This window comes from Mustela nigripes, chromosome 6 (genome assembly GCF_022355385.1).
Source record: "Mustela nigripes isolate SB6536 chromosome 6, MUSNIG.SB6536, whole genome shotgun sequence".
NCBI lineage: Eukaryota > Metazoa > Chordata > Mammalia > Carnivora > Mustelidae > Mustela > Mustela nigripes.
Window position 1 is genome coordinate 17,629,003 of NC_081562.1, and position 19,762 is coordinate 17,648,764.

At 40.5% G+C, this 19,762-nt stretch overlaps 1 protein-coding gene across 1 annotated transcript; it reads right to left on the minus strand.

Annotated features, from left to right (window-relative positions):
- Positions 1 to 715: 715 nt before the first annotated feature.
- On the minus strand, positions 716 to 19,514 carry HSP90B1 (heat shock protein 90 beta family member 1). Its single transcript, XM_059402217.1, has 18 exons — positions 19,320 to 19,514; positions 18,243 to 18,345; positions 17,268 to 17,409; positions 16,673 to 16,789; positions 15,358 to 15,689; positions 11,082 to 11,193; positions 10,750 to 10,869; positions 9,871 to 9,987; positions 7,737 to 7,874; positions 7,578 to 7,655; positions 7,384 to 7,449; positions 6,637 to 6,906; positions 6,136 to 6,381; positions 4,551 to 4,687; positions 2,166 to 2,244; positions 1,919 to 2,074; positions 1,538 to 1,657; positions 716 to 1,011 (listed from the first exon to the last, which is right to left on the minus strand). Exons 1-18 carry the CDS (start codon positions 19,366 to 19,368, stop codon positions 982 to 984), a joined length of 2,412 nt encoding a protein of 803 aa, XP_059258200.1. The 5' UTR covers positions 19,369 to 19,514; the 3' UTR covers positions 716 to 981.
- Between the last annotated feature and the right edge of the window lie 248 nt (positions 19,515 to 19,762).

Genomic DNA, 19,762 nt, shown 5'->3' on the forward strand with positions numbered 1-19,762 from the left:
ATGAGTATCATCACTCCGTATCTACAATCTACCTGTTGTAGAATAATGGGTGTTTTGAAAAACACCCTTATCTTGGAATAGCTCTAGAAAACTGCAGATAGCAAAGAGCCCCATGTCCCCTTCCTGTTTTCATGAATGCTGGTCCATAGGTCAAAACCAAAGAACTATGAACTCCAGACTAAATTTTACCAGTTTAATCCAGGCAACGAGTGCGCTTAGTTGCCAGGTCTTCAGTCTATTTCTGTCCTTGGTTTTGACCTTGAAACTTTTAAAGAATACGGTTCACATACTGTGTGTCTGATGGTAAAGACTGCAGAACCTCTTACCACATCCTGTCAAGGATACACATCACTGGGGATATGAACCCTGACCACCAGGTTAAGGTAGTGTCTGCCAGGATTCTCTGCTACAAAGTTACTATTTTCCCCTTTCCATACTCTAAAGAACAGCCACTAAGTCTAGTTCACTTTCAAAAAGTTAAGCCCCACCTCCTGGAAGGGGGAGTGTATCTGCATATATTATTTGGGATTCTTTTGTAAGGAACACTGTCTTTTCTCTACATAGGTGACTTTTTAAAAATACTGATCTAAAAAAGACTTTTCTGTAATCTGTATGGATTATTTTGTAAGGGAGAAAAAACCCCCAAAACACAGGACTAAAAAGAAAAAAAGAGCTAAGTATGTACAATCATTATGAAGACAAGCATGACATGGAATATTTGGGATCTTTTTTATTTTTATACACATGACAAGATTTTACACCAAGAATAGTCAGTTAAATAGTACAAATTTACATTCATGAGGAATGTTAAAAAAAATTCAACTAAAAAAACCCACTTCTGTCTGTGACCCACAAACCCAACATTTTACAGTGCAGGGGTGAAGGGGCTGGGGGGAGCATCCAAAACAAGTCTCTCCCAAAAGAAATGACTTAAATTTCACATTCCCTCTCCACACAGGATCCAAATGGTGAGAGTATAATTTATAATTCATCTTTTTCAGCTGTAGATTTCTGTGAAAAGAGAAAAATCAGAAGACATGAAAAAATGTTAGTTCACAGAAGGTTCACGTGTAGAAAAAACCAATTCTAATGGGCCCCACAAAGTTCCATTATTTCAGAGGTAGGCTAGAACCTCACCTATAAATCTGAAAAATAATTTAGAACTCAACAGTAGGATCTATGGCCTCTGGACACAAATAATCAAGAATTAAAAATGGGCCTACTGCTGCGATATAGTAAGGAAGAAGCAGGTGGCAAAGACTATAGAAGCCTTATGGGCTTAAAAAAATCGATTTAACAAGAATGGACGCTAAAACAAAGAAACAAACGGAATGGGACGATGAAAGCATATACTTCATTTAGAGGGAAAAAAAGGACTGGCTTCAGCTTTTGAATTTGGTATTAGAAGCCTGTTTTTTTGGTGGATTTCCTGAAGTCTGACTTCTGGAAGCTACATAGGCCTAATACCAGAACTAAAAAGAAGTTTGCCTAATTTTCCAAGAACTAAAATGCGAGCCCCATTCTTGACTTGCTATACCTTTACTGTTTCTTCTTCTTCGTCTGTTCCTGCATCCATTTCTTCTTCCTCGTCTTGCTCTGTGTCTTCTGTGGTGTCCTCTGTTGTTTCTTCAGGTTCTTCTTCGGGTTCTTCTTCCACCTAAGGGCAACATGTATGAACTCATTCATGGATCCAGTATTTTGGGTCTATTTTCACTTTATTCATTTAAATGTGTAATATTATAATTAACTTCACTCCTGTTCTACCCACAACTGTAGAGTGAATATGCTAATTAGTTAACAGTCACACTAACAAAGGGAGACAGATTAAAAAAAAAAAGTCTATGAAAGGGGAATTTCTTATTAATTCTAGCAGTGTGTGACACTGGAGGATTTGAACATTCCATAAATTATTTCAAACCTTTGCATCAGGGTCAATGTTTAAACTCAGGCGAAGCATTCTTTCTATTCGATCTCCATAGGCTTTAGTGTCTGGTAATAGATATCCCGACCGCAGTGTTGCTGTTTCAAACAAAACCACAGCAAGATCTGAAACAGTTTTGTCATCTTCATCTTCCTAAGATGGAAGAAGGGACATCACATTAATATTAAAAGGTACAAAGTAGTCCAATTAAAAGATAAAGGAGTAAGGCTGCAATATCACTCACCTTAACCCGTCGAAGCATGTCTTTGATCAGGGGATGTCTGGGATTAATTTCAAATGTTTTCTTCTGGCTGGCATAGTAACTGGTAAGGGATAAAAATGACCATTATGAAACATCAAATTTCACATGAGGAATTTAAGCAGCAGGGCGGGGGACTGTGGGGGGGGTAGGGAAGGAAAAAATGAAACAAGATGGGGTTGGGAGGGAGACAAACCATAAGAGACTCTTAATCTCACCGAACAAACTGAGGGTTGCTGGGGGCTGAGGGGTAGGGATAGGGTGGTGGGGTTATGGACATTGGGGAGGGTAAGTGCTGTGAAATGTGTAGGACTGATGATTCACAGACCTGTACCCGGAAGCAAATAATACATTATATGTTAAGAAAAATAATTAAAAAAAAAAAGAAACATCAAATTTCAGAATCCATACATTTTCCATGTTCTATACATTTTTACAATTACAGAGAACTCCTGGGAAAAAAATCAACACTATTTATATCACTACACCATGCTTTGCCTTTTAAATAGGGATGGGCAAGGTGTGATAGAAGAGTGCCGTAAAGAGAATTATTTACTAATGCATCTCAAGTGCCTACAGCTTTGCTGAATGGATGAATGGATTTAGTGCCGTCTCCATCGACTCTTAATTTATTCTCACTTAACTGCAGCTCGGTGTTCCACAGAATTCGGAAACAACCAGGCAGTTTCTGCCTGCTGGTCTGTTACTACCTTTACCATGATGCCTTCACCAATATGGTTCCAGGATAAACTCTTTCTTCTATTGGAGCTCAGCTCTCAATGCATTCTAGTCTACCTTCATCATGTTTGTCAGTTGGGACGGTCCTCCCTCCTACAGCTGAGGAGAGGGAGGAGCTACCTCTATCCCTATCTTGGTATACCTGGTACAGATGCAGAGTTTAGAAGATTACGACTTGATCCATTATCCTACTGCCAGAAAGACAGCAGTGACGTCTACTTAGACCACCAAGGTAAAGATACAGTAGGTAAGTGTTTGCTGGATGGAAGGGAACTTCCCATTAATAAATGACTGAATTAGACAGACATTTATATAATAGCTGCTATACTGCTGCAATGGGATTAAGTAGAAACCTGTTTCCCAAACGAATTTTTTTTTTATTCTTTTTTTTTTAAAAGATTTTATTTATTTATTTGACAGAGAGAAATCCCAAGTAGTCGGAGAGGCAGGCAGAGAGAGAGAGAGAGAGGGAAGCAGGCTCCCTGCTGAGCAGAGAGCCCGATGCGGGACTCGATCCCAGGACCCTGAGATCATGACCTGAGCTGAAGGCAGTGGCTTAACCCACTGAGCCACCCGGGCGCCCCTATTATTATTTCTTTTAAAGATTTTAATTTGACAGAGATCACAAGCAGGCAGAGAGGCAGGCAGAGGGTGGTGGTGGGGGAGGGGAGTAGGCTCCCTGCTGAGCAGAGAGCCCAATGTGGGGCTCCATCCTAGAACCCTGAGATGACCTGAGCCGAAGGCAGAGGCTTAACCTACTGAGCCATCCAGGCGCCCCCTGAATTTTATAATCTATAAAATCTTGAGGGGGGCAAGACATGTAAGCAAGATGCCATTTTAGCATTTTACAGTGGAAACCTTATACTTGTAGAGTCTCACTAAATATGGAATGCACCTTATATAAAAAAATACAGATGAAGTTTTGGAATTGTGACAATGGAGACTACACTTGTGAGAAGAATCCTAAGCTAGGCCTTGGGGAAACGTAGGATGATCAGAGAGCAAATTAAAAAAAAAAATTCCAGGTGGGAGAAGGGAAAATGAAAGCAGGGAAGAAGTCATTTTCAAGACTATTGCTGTGACTTTAAAATATAAATTTGGCATATATATTTCTTGAAAATAAGGGATACTGAAGACCCAGTGTAACTCTAGTACTTAGCCCTTTAGTTCATAAACTTGTTCTCAGGGGCCCAATACCCTTTATTTTGTGGGGCATTTTGGAAGGAAGGGGAGATGGCACTTAAAAAAAGGGACTGAATTCATTAATCTAATGTCATTGTCATTAACCTCCTCTGTAACTATGAGTATCTAAAAATGTCCAAGAAGCCCAAATACCAGGCCAAGTATATAATCGAGAGCAAAAATAAAAAACTATGTATGTCACAGATTAAGAAAATTTCCTTTTGTGTATAAAAATACCATAAAATAAATCATGAGCCCAACACCTCTCCTTTATCAGTCTAATGTCAGAGCAGAGGAATCCGAAAACTTGTAAACTTGTGTCATCTAATATAAAGCAGGAGTGGGGGACGCTTAATGCCATCAGCTCTTTGTACAGAAGCTGACATCATCTGCTAAAGGCAGGCCGGACAAGAACTAACACCTTGCCAGGGACCTTCCAAGGAGGCTTACTTGGTAGAGATGTCTTTGCCCGTCTGGTATGCCTGAGCTTTCATGATTCTCTCCATGTTGCCAGACCACCCGTACTGGCTAGCGACGAGAGCACATGGAGACTCTGTCAGACGCTGAGATACCACAGCCTTTTCAATCTTAGGATAAGAAACCAAAAGTGAGATACATGTAAGTACAAACAGTTAAGGTCATTCAGTAACTAAGGATTCAGCACGTAAGATCACAAAGAGATGCAAGTCCTAAAAATATCTCTTATTCAGATTTTCAAAAGATTCTTATCTTTAATAATCTGAAATTTTCAAAAAATAAACCTTTGAAGCACATGAAACAAATTTAAACAGCAAAAATTTAAGTCATTTGAAAAAAAAAACAGTATTAAACTACAGAAAAATTTCAGTAATAAAGAAAAAAACTGAATAGTATCCACATACAGAAAAACCACTGTTTTCCTTTTAGTTCTTTGTAGTTTATAACACTTTTTAAATCTAATTAATTAATTAACTTATTTTTAAGAAGATTTTGACAGCGGGAGAGCAGGGGGAGTAGCAGAGGAGAGAAGCAGACTCCCCACTGAGCAGGAGCCCAATGTGGGGCTTGATCCCAGGCCCCTAGGATCATGGCCTGAGCCGAAGGCAGACACTTAACTGACTGAACCACCCAAATGCCCCCATTTTTTTTTTTTTTTTCTTTTAAAGTAGGAGTGCCTGGGTGTCTCAGTTAAGACTCTGACTTTTGATTTTGGCTCAGGTCATGACCTCAGGGTTCTAAGATTGAGTTCCCTCTGCTCCTCTACCTTTTTTTAAAAATAAAGATTTTATTTATTTATTTGACAGACAGAGAGAGATCTCACATGTGGGCAGAGCAGCAGGCAGAGAAAGGGAAGCAAGCCCCTGCTGAGCAGAGAGCCCGATGCAGGGCTCAATCCCAGGATCCTGAGATCATGACCTGAGCCGAAGGCAGAGGCTTAACCCACTGAGCTACTCAGGTGCCCTCCTCTACCTGCTTGTATACTCTCTTAAAACAAATGAACCAAAAAACCAAAAGCAAAAAACCAAAAGCAAAAAAAAAAAAAAAACAAAAAACAAAAAAAAAACACCCCAAACCCCCAAAAAACAAAAAACAGGCTCCACACCCAACAAGGGGCTCAAACTCATGACCCTGAGATCAAGAGTCACAGAGTCAGCCAGGCCCCTGTAATTTATACATTTTAAGCTCAGAGCACCTGGGTGGCTCAGTTGTTAAGCATTTGTCTGCCTTCAGCGCAGGTCGAGATCTCCCGGTCCTGGGATGGAGCACTACGTTGGGCTCCCTGCTTGGTGGGGAGCCTGCTTCTCCCTCTCCCATTCCCCATGCTTATGTTCCCTCTCTTGCTGTCTCTCCCTATGTCAATTAAATGAATAAATAAAATCTTTAAAAAAATTTTTTTTAAAGCTCAGCCTCACCAAAATTTAACAGTATTAAACACTGTTCTGGACAACTTTTAGTGGTTACAAGGTAACCAGAAGTGAAGTTTAATTTGTTGACAAAACAACTTTTTAAAAAAGAAAATGCAGACGCTAAAATTTCACAATTTCCAGAAGAATACCTTGTCCTTAAGAGCTTTATCTTTCATCCAATTGAGCAGAGGCTCAAATTCTTTCTCAACTGCTTCACGACTCTCCTTCGTTTTCTCACTTTCATCAAATTTCACACCTTCTTTGGCAACATTCTGGAACCTTTTGCCATCAAACTCAGGAAGAGCCTGAATGCAGTATTCATCCACAGGTTCTGTGAGGTAAATCACTTCATAGCCCTTTTTCAGAAGTCGCTCCACAAATGGAGAAGATTCAGCCTATAACATGAAGAGAAGTGATGAAGTTTCCAAGATTTAGCCTTGGCATACTTGTTCACCTTAGTATCTACATTTATATATACAGGAACAATCCCATTTTACAAGTGGAGAAATAAGAAGTGCAGAGAATATAATGACTTTTCTGTCAGTGACTGACCAGGTCTCATGATGACTCTAGTTCACCATGACATTTTTTTTTTTTCCTTTCTCAAGAGTTGGCTATGTATCAGGATGCCTGACAGGAGTTCATCTCACCTCTTTTCTGCTGGACCCAGCCATGAAGTAGATTTTGTCTTGTTTCTCCTTCATTCTTTCCACATACTGGTCTAGACTGGTAATGTCACTTGGATGATGAGAAGATTGGAATCTAAGAAGTTTAGCAAGACGTGTTCGATTTGAGTGGTCTTCAATCACACCAAGCTTGATGTTGGTACCAAATTCTTTCCAAAAAGTATCATTGTACTTCTCATCAGCAATCTTCTTGATCATGTCCAGAGTTTTACGGACAAGCTTCTTTCTAATCACCTACATGAAATTAAAGAATAACTTATTAAAGAATGTCATCTCAAACTTTTGAGACCCTACCATATTTAAGACAGCAGAGGAATATTGGTAAAGATAAAAAGACCAGGCACTGTCACTGCCACTTATCAAGCGGCAGGGAATGGTGAGCAAGCCTGTGTCACACTGAGCAGAAACGAAGTTGTCAGTGGAAACAGTCACAAGATCACTTTGACATTTATGTTCTATCTTTAGACCAGACAGTGGGCTTATATAGGTGTTTACTATGTAATTCTTTCAACTTTTCTATCGGTTTGAAACTCTCATTAACTAGTAGGGAGAAAACAATCAGATTCTTAGGATTTAATAATTCCAGAATAAAATTAAGTTCTTCAGCTAGAGAGCCAAGGACTAGTCTCCATATCTGGTGACTCCACTAACAGAGCCTGTCCTCTGAAGCCCAAAGAGAAAGGCAGCCAGTCTCTTCCCAGAGACACTGACCTTAAGCAGTTTATGCTGCTGAAGAGTTTCCCGGGAAACATTCAAGGGGAGGTCATCTGAGTCCACCTTTAGACGGCAAAAGAAAAGTTCAATGAGCAATAGAAACTGTGAAAAAACCAAACCAACAAACCAAAAAAATTACTTCCAACCCTCGTTTTTTAAGGACCCCCTTCTCGTTATCTTTAGATACTTACAACACCCTTGACGAAATTAAGGTACTTGGGCATCATATCGTGGAAGTCATCTGTGATGAATACTCGGCGCACATAGAGCTAAGCAGGGGAAAAAGAAAGTCACTTTCTGGAAATTAAACTTTAAAATTCTAAACTCAGTTTTTACATTTAAAAACTCACCTTAATGTAATCACTCTTCTTAGATCCATATTCGTCAAACAGACCACGTGGAGCAGAGGTAGGTACGAATAAAATGGATTTGAAGGTAACTTCCCCTTCAGCAGTAAAGTGGATATAAGCCATGGGGTCATCACTTTCCTATGGAAAGATGGCATTTAGTCATTCCAAAGGCACCAGAAAAAGGCAGTGCAAAGGCTAAGTGATTCATCACGTGATACACCCTAAGCTAAGCCTTTATTTAGCAAAAAAAAGTTCTCTCACCAACAAAAGTGGGGGTGGGGGTGTGGAGGAAAGAAGAACAGTCAAGACCGCTATTCGAACTGGCTAGACACGGTGGTTTTGCTGATGATCACTGATCATCATCAATAAACAGCATCACTGGATCTCCTAAACTCGGGGGAGAATGGAGGAGTCTAGGTTCCACATTTGTCAAAGAACAGGGGAGAAAAATCATCTTGTCTTATTGACAGTATACAATGCTGCATGAGTGTACTGTTCCACCATGAGAAGTTCTCAGGAACAGTTTTCTTCCTTTGGGATATGGACTATAGCAGTGGCTACAATGAAGTATGTAAATAAATAAAAAAACCCAAATTCCCTAGATTTGCATTATCCATTACCGTACCCATTTGTGGGTACTAAGCACTTGAAATGCGGCTAATCCAAATTGGGATACTTATGGGTTAAATGTAAATATAGATAACCAGACTTTGAAGATACGGTACAAAAAACAAAAACAAAAACCCAAAAAACCCAAACGTGTCATTAATTGAATAATGATTACATGTTAAAATAAAAATATTTTGGGTATGTTGGATTAAATAAAATATAAAATTTATACAAAATATAAAACATTAAAATTAACCACACCCATTTCAACTTTTAAAGATTGTATTTATTTGAGAGAGAGTGCGTGTGCGTGCAAGCGAGCACCAGTGGGGGTTAAAGAGAGGAGGGAAGCAGACTCCCTGCTAGCAGGGAGCCCAAACATGGGGCTAGGTCTAGAGATCATGACCTGAGCTGAAGGCAGACACTTAACTGAGGCACCCAGGCGCCCTGTTTCAACTTTTAAAAATGTGCCTATGTAGCTCACATTACATTTCTAATACAGCTATCCCAGAAGAGAGTATGTTACATTTGTATAAACTTAAGACTCTTCATGGGAATAAAAGTGGAGGCAGAACCAAGAGGACAGTTTTAAGAAATAAAACTTAAGGGATGGTTGGATGTTAACGTAAGGAAAACAAAGAAGGTTAAGAAACAAATCAAAAGAATAAAGATTAAAGAACAAACACAACCAAGTTTTATCTAGCCATGCTAAATGTTTTGTACAAAATGCTGTATGAGGAAATATTAACTTGAAATAATCTTAATGAATGCTAGTTTTGGATTCTACAGTTAAAAAGGATCAGTAAAAGGAAATAGGTAAGGAAGCAAAGATCTAGTAATTATTCTTAAGCATACAATCTCACAATAAATGTTTGAGGTTTTACATAGGCTTTTTAAAGGTTAGGTTAAAAGCCAGATGAAATCAACAAACATAAAGCAGAATCAGACCTATAGGTACAGGGAACTGATGGTTGCCAGAGAGGGTAGGGGATGGACAAAACAGGTTAAAGGGAGTAAAAGATACAAGCTTCCACTTATGTAATCAGTAAGTCATGGGAATAAACAGTACAGCACAGGGAATAGTCAATGACACTGGAACAGTGTTGTATGGGGACAGATGGTAGCACATTTGTGGGAAGCACAGCAGAGTACACAGATACTGAATCACTAGTGTACACCTGAAACTAATGGAACACTGTATGTCGGCTCTCAAAAAAATTAAAAAAATAAAAGGTACTCATCCTTGAGTGGAAGAAAGCCAATAATGTTAAAAGCCATTCAATGTAAGATACATTTTATGGCAATCATCCACCTACCTATGTAGGTAGTTAAATCTTTTTTGTAACACAGACCCCTTGGCCATGTGGTGAAGCCTATGCCTCCTCAGGAGTAAATTCTTAAAATGCATACGTAATATGAAACACACAAGATTAAAAAGGAAACCAACTGTGTTCAAACAGTTATAAAACAATCAAAAAACGCTTTTGATTTAGTAATGTTCATCACATTATAAAATAATACTTACCTTTGAAAATGATTTGTAGAAAGCTTTGTATTCATCCTCTTCTACTTCTTTTGATGGTCTCTGCCATATTGGTTTGATGTCGTTCATAAGTTCCCAATCCCAGACGGTTTTTTCTACCTGAAGTCAGAGTACATGGTCAGCCAGCCCCAGTGATACCGGCAGGAACTAGAACCTTAGGACAATTCAGATGAATGTGGGAAGCACCGATAGGCACTGCTGAACTTTGCTAAACTACTGTGGTTCCTGCCAATGCGATAGAAAAATTCAAAAATAATTCTCTCAACATTTAAGACTGATCTATAATGCAAAGAAGGCAACCCGTTACCATTATAACTGACAGAAAGCCAACTAAAGGTTTTTTCCATTATTTAAGTAGCTACAATGTTACTTCTTGAAAATATCTGTTTTGAGATTAGAAGGATATATACACATTAATTATTCCTACTTCAGGACTTACAGCAATTTAACATCTTACAATAAATATTCCTCAAACCTACCACTACTTCCACCTGCTCTGCCACCTGAAGAGGTCAGAGAGCTAATATTATGGTTAATATCTGTATGACAAAAGATGCAGAAAGATTTTTAAGATCTTAAAACTTGGAATATGATAAGCTAGTCCTGGGCAATATATAGAACTCAGAAAACTGCCTAAAAATGATCTGTGTTTGCTACTTAAAACTTCCCACAGGCAGAAAACATACACACTAGCAAATAAATTTAGTTCTTGTTTTTAAGGTGGGCCTATAGACTTAAATCTGGAGAAAAAAAGTCCTTAAAAAATTAAAACTTAACTCCGATCAGTCTGTGCATACTTGGGTTTCTGTATTTTCTCAAACATGTCCTGAACACTTTAGTGTGGAGATGAACCAGACTTACTTTTTTGGTTTTTGGTTTTTTTTCCTCTTCTTCTTCTTCCACTGCAGCTTCATCATCAGAATCTTCTTTTTCTTCTTTTGCTGCTTCTTCTTCCTCCATGGGCTCCTCAACAGTTTCAGTCTGTAGAAGCAGAATTACAGTTAAATTCTTTTATTTCATAATGCTGTCTAGCGAGTATGAAAGGCAATGACAGCTCCAAAAAATAGGTCTTCAATATGAAAATCCTGAGTATCCTGCACTGAAAGAAACACACTGAGCCCTTGTTTTTTTTTTAAGTGTTATTTAAATATATGCCCACATAATACACATAAATTTTGTCAGTGTAGATTTACCTTGCTGCTCCACACATAAATCGGGAAGTTTATAAACTGTGAGTATTTCTTGACGAGATTTTTAATTGTGTCCAATTCAAGGTAATCAGATGCTTCTTCTTTCAAAACTAGTCTGAAAGGAAAATAGGACATTTATTGGAAGACATCCTTGGTTTAAAAGATTTGATAATAAAATTCAAAATACCTTCCTGATAAAGCTAATGGCCAGCAGTTTGGTGTAATCCAGGATGGCCTGGTTTTCACCAACGACGGTTTGTGAGCTAAACATACCGAACAGGAGTACAGTAGCGGGAAGAATCTCCCTTGCGTCCCTCAAGTGGAAAATATCCTTAGTTCCAAGTAAACAGTGCAAATGTTCCAATTTTCTGAATATGTTGGGTTTTTTGTTTAGGTTTTGTGTGTTTAGTTTTTTCATTTGAAGAACCGAAATGTTAAATTAGCTCAAGGTAAGAAGGTACTGGGGCGCCTGGGTGGCTTAGTGGGTTAAAGCCTCTGCCTTCGGCTCAGGTCATGATCCCAGGATTCTGGGATTGAGCCCTGCATCAGGCTCTCTGCTCAGCAGGGAGCCTGTTTCTTCCTCTCTCTGCCTGTTTGTGATCTCTAATAAATAAATTAAAAAAAAAAAAAAAAAGGTAAGAAGGCACTGAAATATTCTGGAGAAAAATGGAATGACATGCACTCTGATAGTTACTTTAGAAATCTAATGACTATCATAGATAATCAGGTGCACCTGGCTGGCTCAGTTGGAAGACTGAGATTCTTGATCTTGGGGTTGAGAGTTTGAGTCCCATGTTGGGTGTGCAAATTACTTAAAAATAAAACCTTAAAAAAAAATTCTCTCCTATAGAGAGTGAACACTTAAAAACATATTCCTTAAAAAAGCTAGGAAATTAATCTTATTATTTTTATCTCCACTGTCCAAAACAGTACTTAAGATTTCATTTTTAATAAAATTTAAAGTTAGTTCTTTAATTGCACTGCCATATTCTAGGTATTCAGTAGACAAATGTGCCTAGTAGCTTCCATACCAGACGGTGCAGAGGTAGAATACTTCTAGAGCTCTACTGGACAGCACTGGCTTAGATAGTTCTAATACTGAAAATTGCAGCATTGTTTCTTCTTCTTTACTGTCCCTTCTGCAAATCCCTCCTCCACTCACCACTAATAACACATCTTTAACATACCCTCAAACACAGTGTGGAGCACACGTTTTGGTGTTTGTGCTCCCAATAAATAAATATGGCCCATGTTGTATCATGGGTCCCTTCTGGATTCAAAAAGCTTACAGTTTAGTGCCATTAACAAGAGGCAGATCATTCATGATGACGCAGGCTAATGAAGTGGCTGAGCCTCTGGTTTCAGAACATGTTTCTTAGTGGTGTGGGGTTGGAGGAAAGTTCAGTTGTGGATCCAAGTTCAAGATGATGGTTACATCTTAGAGATACTCAAAAGGCCACTGGATATATGAATGAAGAACCCAGTAGGGAGATCTAGACCTAGATCTCCAATCTAAGATTGGCAAACTATGGCTGACACCTGTAAGAAATTTCACTGGGACACAACCTCATCATGTATTGTCTATGGTCACTTTCGAGCAAGAACATCAGAGTTGTGACATATAACAGATCTGTCCAAATGCTTAAAATATTTACTAGCTGGCCCTCAGGAAAAAGTCAGCTGACTCCTGATCCAGACTAAGAATAGAGATTTGAGAACCCTGAGCAAGAACTGGAAGCCAAATCCATCACGGTAAGAAGACTGCACAAGGAACACAAAAATAATGAGGAAGGACTGACAGTTACCTTTGAAAGAGAGATACTGTCAACATTTAAGCAACAGGCAAAGGAAACAAAAAGATATTCAGGGTCATGGAAACTAGGTACTAAGCGGATGGTGTTATATAGATAGCAGATTATATAGGAAACAGAAGAGGAAAACTCAGGAAAAAAGAAAATTTCAATTTAAATTTCACTAAAATATGACTAAAAATCGACTGGATTTAGCGACAAGATTACTGGGGACTTATTTCAATGGAAAGGTGGTAGATAACATCAGTAGGGGCGTGGCACCACCTCTCTTCTTTCCCCTCTGACACTTGAACATGTTTACATTTTGATGGGAAAGAGGGAGTGTGTGGAAAAGAGTAACTTCAAAAGATGGGGTTGGAATTAATTTATGCGTAGCCTCTGAGGAGGCAGGAGGCAGGCAGCAGATCAGTAGTAGTGACCAGCTTTAGGGAAAAATGTAGAATACCTCCCTCACAGTAGGAAGGACAGAAGCAAATGTACTAGTTTACTGGATGCTAATTTCATGATCTCCTTGAATCCTCACAAACTTGCTCCTAAGAGTACAGCAGGGGCTAATTTAGGGGTGGGAACAGAAGTAGGTAGGCACTCATATGTTTGATGGCTTCTATTTTATTAGTCAAATAGAAGATGAAATAATGTCTTTAAGGCGGGACCTTGACCTCATCACTTTCTTGCCTTCTCTTTCCTTCTTCCTTTGGCCATTCTAGACTGTCAGTTCCTTAAATGGGCCTCATGTCTTTGGAACTTCCAACATACTGTGCTTGCTTCCTAGAATATTGGAAACTAACTTACCACGATTTCAGAAAGTCTTCCTGATAAGGGAAATGTTCTCTAGCTTCCTTTCTGGCATTTGCCACTCTGAAATTAACGCATGTTTTTCTTCTTTATTAGAACTAGCCACATGGAAGCAATGACCGCACTGGTCTTATACCCCACTGGAGTCCTAGACCCTAACAGGTGATAGGCACTCAAATGATTATCTGCTGAATAAATGCTAGGGTAGAAGGACTTGAAGGAAAATGGCAACTTTGCTCAGGGTTTGTAAGGTTTCACTCAGTCATCAGCCATCCATGCTACGTGCACGAAGCTGTCCTGATCACCCATATTCACTCCTAGAAACATCTGCTGGTCAAGTGTTAGGCTCTGGGAATGGAACAGTCTAGCAATGTTTGCTTCCATGGAGCTTCCATCTAGGTACTCTCACCTGTCTATCACCTGAGACATCAACCCTCCTGGGATGTCATTTTCTAGCTCATTGTAGTTAAGAGATGAAATTTACCTATGTTCTTTCACACCTAACAGAGAGGGCATGGGGGTGTAACTATTAGTGATGCTTCCAAATGACAGCAGGAGAGAGGACTGTGAACAACGGAGGCAGAGAAAGGTAAATTTGGAAAAGTTAGTAAAAGCACTAAAATGACTCATTTAATTAGTCTTTGTTAAAATACCATTTAAGAAAATAAATACAGGAACTATTCACCTTCTAGAGTGAAGAACACTGGTCAAAATGATTGATAGATACTTTCATACACTCTATTTAATAATTCTTATGTTGAGAAGATTTAAAACTGGATTAAGAAAAAAAGTGGAGGCTGTAGGCACATTTTCACCTAGCAACAACAAGCCAACTGACCTCTGAAATGGGATTTCTCTGATGTGGCCTAAAGCTGGTAGCTTCATATAGCTCAGTATTTACTTGTCCTTCCCTAGGTATTAAGGAAATTTAAGTATCTTGTTATATTTGTGGAGGTGGGGCAAAAAGCTGCTCTGTTTACTTCGCAGTGCTACGAATACCAAGAGACCCTGGTCATGAGATCTATACAAGTAACGGTTACTGGCTTAGACCAAATTCTAGTTTGAATTCAACAATTTGCAACCATCCTCAAAGGAGACATCTTCCTCTGAAGAACTTTGATTAACTTTCTTCAGCCTCTTTATTTGTACCCTTTCTCTCCAACCGGTCCCCACCCGGCGCCAGTTACTACCATAGTTCAGTACTTTCAACAGCCGCTCCCAGAGTATCCGCTCATCCAGTCCTGCCACCCTCCACATCCATCTTCAGAAAACCTTAAAAAAGCTAACCCAAATGTCTATCATTGTCACCAACTGAGGGGAATTTCTTTAATCCTGGGAACATGCTGTGCCTCCTTGCCTTTACAGCCATAATCGTCCGCAGATCTGATACTTCTTTCCCAAGTCTTGCTTCTCGGGAACTCTTGAATCAACCCACTTCTGTGAGGGCTTCAATTTGCCTTCTCTCCTGCAAGAGCTAACCCTTCGACTTTTTGCTATGTATAGCAGCCATTATAAAACTCTTTGCCCTTTAGGCGGTCCTTAAAATACCTCCTCAGGTGATGGGAACAGGTCAATTTTATAGAAAAGGAATGAAAGCCCAGAGTAAGTGATTTGCTCAGAGTCCAGATCCTCACTAGGATGGTTATTTCTCATCAGCAATCAGTAATACTCACGTAATTGTTGTTCCCCGTCCTAGAGTGTTTCCTCTTGGGTCAGCAATTACAGAAAATTCATTGGAGTCAGACTCCCAGATGTGCTGGGTATCGTTGTTGTGTTTTGATGTGACAATAACCTTATCTGCTACAAGGAAGGCAGAATAGAAACCGACACCAAACTGGCCTATCAATTCAGAAGTTGACTGGCCATCTTCTTGTGCCTCAGTCATTTTGTTTAAAAACTCGCTTGTTCCAGACTTGGCTATTGTACCAAGGTTTTTAACCAGCTCTTCCCGGGTCATTCCTACACCAGTGTCTGTGACATGTAGCAGATTCTTCTCCTTGTCACACTGAAAGCAAGACAAGAACAGGACAGTTCTATTTGCTTAATACTCACAGTATGGTAAGTAAATACTGGGCTATATATTCAGAAACTACCGGCTTTGGGCCACCTCAATTCCAATACAGAAAACTAAACTGGGTCATTTTTCTCCATATAGTATTTTATGGCCTTTTCAGAAAATGTGCACCTTACATGCAAGCATCTTTCTTTATAGAAAATAACCTTAAATTCAGTGTATTTGAGAAAGTATCAATGTAAAGAAGACAGAGACTGGTCTAAATTTCAAAGGGCAGAGACAGAACTAAAAAAACAAGTTATTTTTGAAAAAAAAAATTTAGAAAAATAGAATTTTATATTGTGACTATTTCTTTCACAGAAAATAAAAAGGTTCAAAACTTGAATGACTGTTAGATTCTATGGTGATCAACGTTCTTCACGAAATACTCCCAGCTCTGTCTTCCGGAAACATAGAAGGAATATGCTTCCTTCATTTTTGGTTATTAAGGCCATGTGACCAGTTTTGGCCAATGATCTGCAAGTGGGAGTCAAGAATGTAGCTTTCAGATTAGAGCCTTTATGGGACGGGAGACCCTCCAAGCTCTCTGTACCATGGCAACAAGCTATACTCCAGATGGTGGCTACTCAATCAGCCTGTGTCTAGGAGTGAAGATGATACAAAACAAAGGCCACAGTGGCCTGTGGTTGATGAGTTAATCCAGGGGTTAGCAAACTTTTTCTGAAAAAGGGCCAGAGAGTAAATATTTTAGGCACGTGGGCCACACGGTCTCTGTTACAACTATTCAAACCCACTGTGTAGCACAAAGGCAGTCATAGCTAACACGTAAAGGCGAAACCCCAATTTAAGCCCCTGGGCTTGGGGGGTTATCTGTTACTGCAGCATAACCTGGCCTATCTTAACTGATTCAGATTCCCTATACCTATGGACTCTTTTTTTGCTTTAGAAGAAAAGGTTTAAAGTTTTAAGCTTACCTTAATTTTGACAGTTAGTTCCTCATTTCCAGCAAGAGCATTTTCATCAGTCAGTGATATTAACCTTATCTTATCTAAAGCGTCAGAAGCATTTGAAATCAGTTCTCTCAAGAAAATCTAAATGGAAGCCAGATTTAACACATACTTTGATTACCCTCAAGATATATAAAACAGCAAATTTAAAGTCAAACTCATGTACAGAAGTGGCTCTACTCTCTTGGTAAAAGGAGGTACAGCTCTTTACACATAAGACTGTAACAATTGTAAGGAATACCAAAACTGGTAAGATTAGTAACACTCTAGTCTCATACTAGTGATCTTTATGTATGTAACAAACAGGCCTTGGTTTGTGTGGCTGCCCTCATCCCTGTTTAGCAGACTATGAACATATTTGGAGGAGAAAGGACAAAAAGAAAATGTCCAACCACCCCCCCCACCAAGTATCTAGCAGTAATTTTTATATATACTGGGTATTTAAACTGTGCTAATAACTACTAACTTGGAGTTACTACCTAAGTATATTTATTACAAAGGTAAACAAGTGTGCTACTGCACAGAGAGAAAATAGTATTATCCCAACTACATTGTTACTTACCTCTTTATTTTTATACAATGAGTTGATGATAAGTTTCATCATTCTATTAACTTCAGCTTGGAAGGCAAATTTTTCTGACTTCTCTCTAAGTTCTCTTATTTGGGATGCATTTAATCCATCCAACTGAATAGCTTCTTCCTCTCTAAGGAAAAAAATGTTGATAAACAACTACCGCATTACTTACTTAGTTCCCCCTCCAAACACGGGATTCTGTGATGAAAGCACAGTGGTCTCAGAGGATGGTCTTAAGGGTTAAAAGGGTAAAAGGGAAGCCTATTATAAAATATTACCAATCCACTATTTCTATTATTTTACCACAGTAAAATTTTATCACCTTAGCACTAAGTTGTAATACTCAGTTCTTAAAACAGTCAGAAAAATGAACATGACTTTCCTCTACTAAAAATAAAAAGAAAGGTCATACTTCTATGTTCCCTCGCATGTGGGGCTGCCTCTTTGCCTGGGAAGCTTTGGCCTCTAAGGCTCTACAAAACTGTCAATGAAGTCCCAGGGGGCCAACTTTGAAAACACTACTCAACTGAGAGAGATCTTTTTTAAAATTATGAAGTTTAGGAGCACTTGGATGGTTGAGTCAGTAGAACACGCAACTCTTGATCTGGGGGTCAGGAGTTCACACCCCACAGTGGGGGCAGAGGTTAAAACAAAAACTACTAAGTTTACACACTTACTGCATATAAAACTAATGGGTCTTCCCAAAGTCACAGAGCTTATATTCTGCAATCTAGTTATCCGAATAGTTTTCAAAAGAAATTCATCCCATTCTGACCAGTCATTCTAGGGGCAAGTTAGGAGATACTTAGGGATGACCATGCCTCATTGCCTTAACATTTTCTTTGACCGTTTCTTAGGTATTCAAATTTGGGGGGGTTACATGCCATCTAGACATCTGAAGAAAAGATAAGCGATTATATTCCCGTGTTCATAAGGGCTAATGTGTTTCAAAAGAACACAAACCTCTGTACTACTTCATCATCTGTCCTTGAACCTTCTCTACTTTTCCCCAGATCCTCTTCCACTGTACCATCCACATCGACTTCATCGTCAGCTCGGACCGACCCTGAAAGATTTCACACCAGAAAACTCTTAAATCGTGGTTGCTTCGTGTACTTCTCAGAAGAAATAAAATCAAACAGGGCAAGAGTAGGGGTTGCAAAATTCAGGGGTAATATGGGAGGTGGGGTCGGAGGAATGGACCCACTAGTTTAAAGACCCACTGTAAACCCAACTTGGTATATTTCTTATTTAAGTTCAGATCCTGAGTCCTCCAGGAGATTCTGAAACACGGAGGCTGCCATCACGTCTGAAGAGCGGCCCTCGGCCCTCGGCCCTGGGATGCTTTATAAATCAAGTCTGGCAGACTTGATACCAGGTCCCTTCCACATTCACACGTGTTGCGTGCAGGCCGAGGCAAGGCCTCCCGATTGACCATGCCAAAACTTAGACCTGCAACACCGCAGGTCAAACTACCAATAGAATTTGTGCAACCCCTGCGAGAGGAACCGAAATCGGGCCCAACTGAGCGAGGGAAGAGATGAGAGAAGCTCGAGCAAAAGTGAAGCAAACACGCTGACACCGCCTTTCTTCTGACTCAGAGCCCCACAGTCCCCAGTCCAGCACCCAAGAAAGGAAACCCGCGTTCTGACTCGCAGACCGGGTGCGGGGGTCCCCAAGCTCAGACTGCCAAACGCTCCTGCGTCGGGCAAAAACCCTCCGGAAGGGGCACCCGCAAGGCTCCCAGGGGACCCAGAGCCCGAGAGGCGCCCCACCCCAACTTGCTCGAGACCTCTAAGCACGAATCCTAGGAGATGAGCACGAGAGTTCAGTGCTCTCGGTCCTCGCCTTTCCCTTCCACAGAGGAGAGTGGAACTCCCCTGAGCCTCTTTCGAGGAAAGGCGATGAATTCCCCTGGGCCCAACGGAGGCCCCGTAATCCCCCTCCTAGGCTCAACGCCCCCAGAACCTTCGAGAAGAAGCCGCGCTTGAGGAATGGGGGGGGGCGTCCGGGGGTGCCCGCTCCTCTGGGATCACTCACCGAAGGTCAGCAGGACGCAGCAGAGGCCCAGCACCCACAGGGCCCTCATGGCGCGCGGCCGGTGAGAGTCTCAAGTCCCTTTAGATCGCAGGAGCCGCCTCCACCCCCCACCACGGGGCTCAGACCCTCACACCACTAGCCGCGCGGTCCGCCCACTACCCCCAAACAGGTCGGGCCGCTTTTCACCCCAGCCTCTCGCGGGCGGGGGACGGGAAACACGAACCCACCAATGGTGCCGCACCACGCACCCCCTCTACCCAATGGGGACTCGTGGGGGGGACAGCAGTGTACCAATCAGAGCTGTCCAGGTGCGGTGCCCCATGCCCGAAGCGTGGCTCCCTCCGATTGGTCATCCGTAGTCTCTCTTCTCCAATCAAATGACTCCGCGGGCCCTCTCACCCGGGACCGCCCCTTTGCCTGGGTAGCTTTGGCCTCTCAAGGAA